This window comes from Triticum aestivum, chromosome 4B, assembly GCF_018294505.1.
Source record: "Triticum aestivum cultivar Chinese Spring chromosome 4B, IWGSC CS RefSeq v2.1, whole genome shotgun sequence".
NCBI classification, from domain to species: domain Eukaryota; kingdom Viridiplantae; phylum Streptophyta; class Magnoliopsida; order Poales; family Poaceae; genus Triticum; species Triticum aestivum.
In genome coordinates, this window is record NC_057804.1 from 628,746,909 (window position 1) to 628,756,556 (window position 9,648).

Genomic DNA, 9,648 nt, shown 5'->3' on the forward strand with positions numbered 1-9,648 from the left:
TATCTGGAGGATTTCATCAATGTTCCTCATATTTCTAATATTAGGATATTAGAAATCCCCTTTTCCCTACAATGTTTATCTTTTCGGTCCTTTAAATAATGACAATGTTTCTTAGTGTGCCAGTGCCCAGTTGTGTATATTCTTGGACCTTTTACATTCGATATTAACAATCCAAAACTTAACACTGTTCTAGCCTTCTAGAGGAACTTCCATTTAATGTTATCAAATTTCTTGCAGCAAACTTCAAAGTTCTCGATAGTTTTGCTTGCTACATTTCCACAGGCTCACATATTTTAGTGTTGTGCTGTTTAGATGTCAATATGATGCCCATTTCTTTTACAGGTAAGGCAAGAGATCCGTCTGCTGGTACTATGATTGGTCGCTGCACTACGCTGGCCGAGGCCACACGTCATCACCTACCCCCACCATGCTGCACCTTTGGATTGCTTGCTGCCGAGGCCGACGCCATCTGTCGCCCCTTGACACTTTTTTAAAATCATGGAAAATCTCTTGGTTTCTTTACCATGTTGTAATTTGTTTCTATGCTTTACATTTTATTGCGTCATGCCTCCAGGACGGTGTTTTCTAAACTACAGTTGCATTAGCATGAGGCTCTTCTGTAATATGCAGGACTACTTCCAAACAACATACAACTTCTTCTAGATGTCCTCACACTTTCTATTTCCAATGCATAGAACCCAAAAATATGCTTTTCGGATGTCTCAGGTATGGAATTAATCACTACTACAAGCTTTGTCTACACTTCATAAGTTATATGGAGCAAGTTGATCTTTAGAAGAATAACATGTGAAATTCAACTTCTGGAATTGTTGAATTAATATGAATGTAGCCTTCTTCCTTCTTGGCCAATAGGTGCTCGAGTTCTTTATCTAATGTGGGTACTGAATATATGTGAGTCATGTTGTAGCATATGAAAAGAGCCTTGATTGTTGAGGATTTCACAACTTTATTACATCTTTTATCATGATATATTAAATAACTTGCTGGTATGATCTGGGAGCAGATTGTTGCTTTTGTTGGTGAGCCAATCAAGCAATTGGAATAACTATAAATTTTTGTTAATTGCACTCCAGGTTATCTGCTATCAGATTGTTCATACAACGTGCCACAGCCACTTCTGCAGGTAATATGCTAGCATGTCTTCTGATTAGTTTAGCACATGGATTGTTAAAGTTTTTTCTGCCATGTTGCTTGATAGTTCCAGCCCATTGGATTTTCACGTGCTCGCTTGTGAGATGTGATATAGTTGTGCATTTTGTGTTTCTTGCTATTTTGCAGACCTCTTCCTCTGTTTATAGGCTCCATTGAATAACGTGTGAAATTACAATGAAGATCAGTATGTGTTTTGATAATATTTCTTCTAACTTGTTTTTAAGCTAAATCTTGACAAAAGAATCCATACATCTGTTACTCTCTGCGCTAATTCTCTTATTGCAGAGATCAGATAGTTATGTTTTTTTTAAAATGGAACATGCACTAGGGTTGCTCCAGGATCTCTTGTCCAACCCTCAGCTAGACCATTATGGTTATCTCTGTTATGTTTTTAAACGTATGTCACCTTTTTTGCTTACGGTATACTCATATATTGACAACGAAATTATAAGTGGGCCGCTACAGCATTAGTTGTGCTTGCTGCAATCGTTGGTAATGCACAACATTCAATTATATTTTACAACATGGCAATGGCTCAGGAATCAAGAGACATCAGATCTACTTTTTAAGCTTTTTCTCGGGGGGGGGGGGTGGTCACGGGCGGCACACGCCTTGTCCCCCTGTTTCCGGTGGCGTATCGACATGAACACAAGGGGAGGGGATCGAGCCGGACGATTGGTGAGGTACTCCTTTTCGGTTCTTCGGAAAGTATGTGTAAAGGAGAGAGGGAGCCAGGGTGAATGTGAGGTGGACATTATCCAGTTCTACAGGAGAGGCTTCTAGCGAGAAATATTCCGCTACAGCGGAAAATCGAGCAGGAAGGGGAGGGTCCGACAGGAAAAAGGAAGGTTGTGTCGTGGTGGGGGGAGGGGGGATTTTTATGTTCAGCCCACACGTTGGAGATGACAATGTAGATAGTCTCTAGAAAATTATATTTCTCCTTCACATATGGTCTAGATTTAGGGGAGCATGGACTATCTAGACGGTTGAATTTTGGGAGCGTGCTGCACACCATTTTGATATCCGAACACGTCCGGACGTATGACGAAGAGATGAGTTTTGACCCTAAAGACGACCTTAATAACTTTTTGATTTATTTATATGCATTATGCCCAATCCATTTTGCCAAGTCATAGTTTTAGGACTATCACAACATATGTATTACTTTGCACCCATGTCCTCTGTCAAATTTGTTCAGTTCAAAGCATTAATACTATGACCAGCTATCCAATTTGCAGTCCAGATATATTGTTTCCATAATCAGCAATGCAAATTTGGGGCAGCTTCAATTTTCTTGTCTGATTTTATTTTGCAATCTATAATCTGAACTGAAAGACAGGGGTACATGCGCTCAGGTTTTGTAGTTGACTAACCATTAGTAATGCAAATTAGGAGCCCCTCTAATTTCTGTGAGTTGCAAGTGCAGTTGACCAATAATCTCATACTTGCTCATAAGCTAGTGAACTGAATCAACACGCCTCTTTTGGTTCCAACAAAAAAATTCCATGCTTAGACCTGTAAAAATACTTCTGTGTAATGTTCATATGGGTCCGGAGGACATTTTACACTTGATGTTTACTTGTGGACGAGCGAAGCAAGTCTGAGCTGCCCTGGGTCTTCTAGAAATTATTGAAGAAGCGTCACGTATCGATAGATCTGGATCCTTTGTGTTGGAAGAGCTGCTGCGTCGGACTATCATAGTTCATATCATAATGTTGATGCCTCTTTTGATATAGCGCTCAAATAAGATTAGGAGGAAGGGCATCACACTCTCCGAGAGCAAACAAGATACCACGTACCGATCCTGTCAGTGCATGTAATATCACTATGTTGTATTAACAAATCTGCCTAATGTTCTATTAACAAATCTGTCTTTTCTTTTTTCACATTGTGTAGGATTTAGAATTATGACAAGGAGTCAGGGACACAATCAGATTTATACCATCCGTTGTGATGATACAAGGAAAGTAAACATATACGCATATTGTGTTCAACGTGATGATACAAGCGAAAGCTGGCCCACGCCGCCAACTGATCTGCGGCAGCGTGGAAGGAGTGTTCAAAAGCAGCAGGAACAGTTGTTCCACTGCTGGTCGGAGGGAGAGCTTGGCAAGGGAGGTAGAGGGAGCTCTACAACCACGATCTTGGCATACAACCCGATGGCATCATGCCCACTTAAGCTTCTTCCATGTTCCAATTCTTGCATTTGTTGGTCTTTTACTGTCAGAGCTTACGAAATCCATTACAAATGGAGGTGAGGCCAAGTCGTGAACTTGCTGAGACGTCTTTGCCTTGAATTCTAAGGCTTGAATCTAAATGGAGGTGAGGCCAAGTCTTGAACGAATACTAAGGTTTGCATCTTTTATAAAGCTTGACAGTTACTGTGTAGTTTCAGTTAACATGATAGTCACGCGTGGTGAATCTCTTTTCTTGTCCAGAGATTTCACGAATCCATTATTGCCTACAGAACAACATCATAGGGCCCTCCCAGTTTGATTCTCTTTATTTTGCTATATCTCAACTATTACATACATCATTTATGCTCTAAAGCTAACCATTGTATGCTTTGATTGGTTGGAGCGGCAAGGTTTTCCAGATCCTGGGAGTCTATCCCTTCCAACAATCTGGAGGTAGCATAGTACATCCGTACTCGCAGGTTGGTGTCTGACTGTCTTTGAATGGTGTTGCTCCAGTGTTGTTTTCCAATGATTAATTTGCAGAAATTGATTATCTGGACATACCTCCCGCTCCAACCAATCAAAAAGCCGCCGCCCGGTCTTTTTTGGTACTTCTTTGGTACTTCCTCCCACCTCCCGCTCAGCCGCAATGAAACAAAAAACGGTCCAGCCGAGTACCCCACCCGCCCCCACGCACCCAATCTTCCGTCGCATCCAACTAACCCGAACGAGAAAAAACCAGCTAAAGCAAGCCGGCAAAAATTAACCAGCGAAAAAAAATCGCCCCACTCTGCGCCCTCGAGCGAGGTTTCGTGCCCTCGAGCGAGAAACAGTCGCCCGACACTGTTCCCTCCTTCGCCCGCCGCCTCCCTTCGTCCCTTCACCGCCGCCGCCCTTCGTCCCTTCGCCGCCCCCGCTTCATCCATTCACCGTCGCCCTGGCACTGATCCGGCGCGTAAATCGCACATCACAAGCGCCGGCCTCCACTGATTCGGCGCTGGTCCAGGATCCGGCGCCGATCCTGGTCAGGACCCGTCGCCGGAGACGTCCAGGATCCGGCTACACCTTTCACCAGCCGCCGCCGAGGAGCCCTACGCCGCAGCCAAGATCCGAGAGGAGCAGCCGCCAAGGAGATCCGAGAGGAGCAGCCGCCGCCGAGGTTCGAGAGGAGCTGGCCACCACGACCTCCCTCCCCAGTCGGCCGCCACCACCTCCTCCCCCACCCCCTCCCCCACGTGCCTGGCATAGGTGGGTATCAGCCTCCCTCCTACCTCCGTCCAAGGCTAGGAACTCCCCTCCCCTCCCAATCTCCTCCCTTCGTCCAAGGCCAGGAGCTCCCCCCCCCTACCCGATCTGACGAAGAGAGGGCCAGGCCTTCCACTCCGGTGTTCGATGTGGCCAGATCCAGCCGGGGGACTCGCCGCAGAGTCTCCATGTCGGTGGAGCAGCAGCAGCCCAACAGAAGGTGGGTGCCCAATCCGTTTTTTGTTACGAACTGATGCATTTTGCCCTTATGTTGTTGAGTGATAATTTATATGTATTTAATTTACTAGATGAACTGCACACCTGAATGCAGCACTCGTGCAAAGATGCAACATCTTGGTCGGCTGCTCGCGGCGGAGAGTGTGGCTAGTGCTTGCAGCAGTGGCAGAGCAGCGTCGGCGAGCGCGGCGCAAGTAGTGGCCAGAGCTGCATGGGCCGTTGCAAGCATGCCATCCAGGCAGCACTTCAAGTATGACAATGTCCACTCTACACCAAGGTACGTGGGCACTTGTGCAAATATCTAGCATCTTCATCGACTAGGACTAAGTTATGTGTTTTCTTCTTCCTGTGTCATGCGGTGATAATTTGTTCTGCCTATTATTTGCAAGTATTAGTCAGTTGGGAGATGAGGTGGTTTGCCAGATAAGAAATAGAGTAAGGACAAGAAGGAGCTTTAATTGGGTCATGTCATGGTGAACTTGGAGCACAGAATTTTACAGGAGATGGTCATGGTAAAACAGGGTGCTTAAGATCTAGGGAAGTATAACATTTTTTTGGAAAGCTAAGTAAAACAAATTTACTTTCTGGGTCTAATTTAATTTTTCTATGTTCATAATTTCTCGCATGAATAGATAGACGTGAACTTGCTGAGACGTCTTTGCCTTGAATTCTAAGGCTTGAATCTAAATGGAGGTGAGGCCAAGTCTTGAACGAATACTAAGGTTTGCATCTTTTATAAAGCTTGACAATTACTGTGTAGTTTCAGTTAACATGATAGTCACGCGTGGTGAATCTCTTTTCTTGTCCAGAGATTTCACGAATCCATTATTGCCTACAGAACAACATCCTAGGGCCCTCCCAGTTTGATTCTCTTTATTTTGCTATATCTCAACTATTACATACATCATTTATGCTCTGAAGCTAACCATTGTATGCTTTGATTGGTTGGAGCGGCAAGGTTTTCCAGATCCTGGGAGTCTATCCCTTCCAACAATCTGGAGGTAGCATAGTACATCCGTACTCGCAGGTTGGTGTCTGACTGTCTTTGAATGGTGTTGCTCCAGTGTTGTTTTCCAATGATTAATTTGCAGAAATTGATTATCTGGATATGTTTGCATCTTGTTTACATATCCCTGTGAGTTCTCTTACAGGAAAAATATGAGTTTGGTGTTTCTTTACTGCCTGGAGCGCCGAGTGTCTGGTACCAATGAACGGTGCACACTGATAGTCAGTGATTTGAACACTAGCTTATGCCAGATTTTACTGGTTCCGTTTTGAGCCTTGGAAGGCTCATTTCACAATCTTAATATTTTGACTACCTTTTCAAATGCCAGAGTATATTTTATATAGAAAATACCGACTGCAAAGTTATACTATCAAGTAAATTCCACACACAAAATAAATAAGAGAAACTTATATGTAACGTTGGCAGATGCTTGTTGGCATGGAACGGACATTGTGGATCCAGTGTGAGAATCTCATAGCTGCACTAACTAATTGTACTATTCTTTTAGAATGACAGCCTCCCTGAGTTTGTTTCATTTAAAATGGTTTGCCTCACTAATTGTATGTCAGGCTGCAACATCCTTCGTTCCTCCACATACGACCCTGCGACTAAACCGAGCCGCATACATCTACAACGCTTTTGTGTTGCTGATGCCGTCGCGGCCTCCCCACATGGGTTCCCAACCTCTGTTCGCCGGCCCGCGCCCCCACATCTCCTCACATTAATATGGCTGCCGGCTGCAGAATCGACGAGGAGGTCGCAGTGGAGGGGTGGTGCTGCAGTGGCTAGCAAGATATCATAAGCTCTCCTTTGTTCTTTTGTGTTTGAATCAGATTCAGTGGTTCTTGATTTTACAGTCATGTATCGACCACCATTGGGTAAGCTCATCAAGGTTTATCTTGGTTGCAGTTTGCATAAGCTAGGTTTGGATTACACTGACCTTTGCCAGATATATTTGCTTGATAGGTCGATTGCATTATATGCTAGAGGGTGCAATGCCTTGTTTTTTAATGCTTGTATCATGTGCACCCTAGAGCCGTAACACTGGTTGTTTCAGGCCCTAAATAAAATCTGACACTTGAAAATTATCGGGGCATGCCGTTTGAACTACCACACCCCATATAAAATGGTGGATTGTGCCATATTCGTATAAGTCTTGCTTACCCTGTAATTATGTTCATATGTTTGGACAGAGGGAATATGTCTGAGCCGCCGTTATGTGTTTCTACTAATTAAAGAACAACTAGGGTCATTTGAAAGAAGACGAGGTATGTTGCGGGGCTATTGTCGATTCTTGCCTATTTGTCATTAGTTATTCTGTTTTGGCGGAATTACTATGTTATCAAATTTGAGTGTTCAACAACTTGCAGAAGTAATTACATGCCAAATTTCTAAATCTTAGTTCATATGCAGCTGGAAGAATTCCACGATAGACCATTGCTTCAAGGTTGGGAGCGGCCACAACATAATTGACATCAAAACCAGATCTGGGTCCTACATATCCGGTCTTGCTCGGTGAGATTTCTATTTTCCAATCCGTTATATACCTATGATTTATTTGCTACATGAGGTAGTGGCGGGATCACCTTTACAATGCCAAATTATATTTCTATTTCTACAGTATTAGCTACTAGCCAACAGCATGTGTTTACACTCTCATCAGTTAACAGAGTGATTAGTCATAGTAAACTATGTGCCAGCTTATGTGAGTCCAATCGATCTATCTTTTACCGGCATTCCCCATTGTGTAAATTGGGATTATTTGCACCAGCCTTCATACACTCCTAAAACATGGTAGGTAAGACAAGCAAATAGGCACCAGTGGAGCTATGGCAAGGCTCAAAGGGCCATGGCCCGCCCTGGGCTAGAGCGAAAAGGAGTTTTACATGAAGTTTATCCCACAATATTGCATTGATTTTTAGTTTGGTGGTGCTATTTGCACTATCCAGCCCACCAACATTTTTTAGGTAACTCCGCCACTGCAAATAGGTATCACGATGGTTGGTGCCTAGAGGGAAGTGAGAAGAAGAGAAGACACAACATGGAGAGGAAGACAATCAGATATATCACTTGTTGCTTTACATCTTTTGTTTGAGCCTTGCTACATGATTGCTCTTGCAATTGAGGTTTTCCAGTGAGCGTTTTATTACATAGATAGGCTCTTTCTGATGACACCAAGGCTACGACAATGAGTAGGCATGCTCTTTTGAAAATGGGTAGGCATACTCTTTTCAAAATGAGTAGGCATCTTTCCTTTCTGAATAATGGTAACATTAATTTGTTTACTTGTTAAGATTTCCCTTGAATGACTTACTATTGTTATGCACTTATGTTGAATGAAATTTCATCCATTTTGTAGTATCCTACAATGGTTTATAGATGGTGTGGCTCCTTGCACTAAGATGATCGATCAGAGATCTAGAGTCCTCAATACAGTCGATGACGCCTCCTCAAGATTCACTTCTTCGTAGCCCCCAACCTTGGTATAGTATAAAAACCTACAAATAAATCAGAAGAATAGGCAATTATCGGATGCTTATGTTTGTTGGTGTAGTAGCCCTCTTAAGTCCAGTCCTAGAGAAGTGTGTCGTAGAAGCATATCAGGAAGACATGGACGTGGATATGCATTATGGTTGTATTATGGACGTGGATATGGTCGCTATATTAGATATATCTTTTACATATTTTTCTGAGTTTGTTCTCAGGGGTGGGTCGTGGCTACCTGATAACGATCCAATTTGGTTGTTTTATGATCTTGTCAAGATATTTCACACCATACGGATTAACTATCACCAGTTTTAGTTAATGATTCCTGATATTTATCTCCCAATGGTTATCCGTCCGCACAGTTGCATGCAACTACAAGTACAAACTAATTTTTTAACTTCCATTTCTTGATCAATTGACATTGGAAAGTTAGCACTATTAACGCACTCTTTGAAGAACACTGCTAATACACTAAAATCTATTTGAAACTTATTTTATGGAATACAAAGATTACTTTTTGATATATATGAAATATAAACTCCTCTACACTAGAAGCACAAAGAAACATGAAATGGAACCCCACCTTGAAACACGTAAAAACAGATATGATGTTGGTCTATGATATACCCCATTAACTGCAAAATTTAGCATGATGATGATGGAAGAAAGTTTTAATCAAGGTGTTATTTTCGAGCAAAAACCCAACATTTTATAATTTTCCCTTGATTGCATGCCTCATTATTTAATCACCGATGCACATATGCTACCTTCATGTTTCAATCATATTTACTTACTCTTCCAAGGAATTTATGGCCAGATGTGTTCAAATGCTTTTATCTTTTGAACATGTTTTCATATGAATGAACTGTGGTGCTTTTAATTTTCATTAAGGTTGCTCGACCAAGGTTGTTCAGTGATTTTGTGCACTCCACATGCATCGCCTTTGTCGAGTAAGAAAAACATGTTTTATCTCTGATTATTTCCACATAATCTTCTTTCGGTTATTTGATTTTCTTTACGTTTGTCCCCTTATGCTCCTCTTATTCCCTCAATAAAGTTTGGCCTTATAGCAACGCACGGGGACATACCTCGACAATAGCTATTTCAAAAAAAGAAGCAAAATGAGCGCATGATATATACCATATACCATTTCATATATCATGGCAGCAAAAACACATTGTGGTGGTCGCTCTGAGCTACGACGATGTGCATTCCTTAGCACAAGGAATTGGCCTAGGATGTCGTGGAGGGGAGAGGAGGGGGCGGGTGACACCGTGGAGGGAAGGAGAGATGGCGGTGAGAGGAAGGTGCGGATTGAATGAT

General features: G+C 42.6%; 1 protein-coding gene and 1 long non-coding RNA gene across 2 annotated transcripts; both read left to right on the forward strand.

Annotated features, from left to right (window-relative positions):
- The first annotated feature begins 491 nt into the window (after positions 1 to 491).
- LOC123089473 (uncharacterized) lies at positions 492 to 3,789 on the forward strand. The gene is made up of 3 exons (XM_044511147.1): positions 492 to 726; positions 1,095 to 1,144; positions 3,070 to 3,789. The coding sequence occupies exons 1-3, from the start codon at positions 707 to 709 to the stop codon at positions 3,429 to 3,431; spliced, it is 432 nt and encodes a 143-aa protein (XP_044367082.1). The 5' UTR covers positions 492 to 706; the 3' UTR covers positions 3,432 to 3,789.
- A 1,798-nt stretch (positions 3,790 to 5,587) lies between these two features.
- LOC123089474 (uncharacterized) lies at positions 5,588 to 8,660 on the forward strand. The gene is made up of 4 exons (XR_006442298.1): positions 5,588 to 5,859; positions 7,032 to 7,106; positions 7,252 to 7,353; positions 8,198 to 8,660. It is a non-coding gene; the product is annotated as an uncharacterized lncRNA (long non-coding RNA).
- Positions 8,661 to 9,648: the final 988 nt, after the last annotated feature.

Excerpts from the sequence above, each read along its gene's own strand:
- LOC123089473 (XM_044511147.1), top strand. The coding sequence starts at position 707 with ATGCTTTTCGGATGTCTCAG. Across the intron at positions 727-1,094 it reads ATGCTTTTCGGATGTCTCAG|GTTATCTGCTATCAGATTGT; the intron begins GTATGGAATTAA and ends ATTGCACTCCAG. Across the intron at positions 1,145-3,069 it reads TGCCACAGCCACTTCTGCAG|GATTTAGAATTATGACAAGG; the intron begins GTAATATGCTAG and ends CACATTGTGTAG.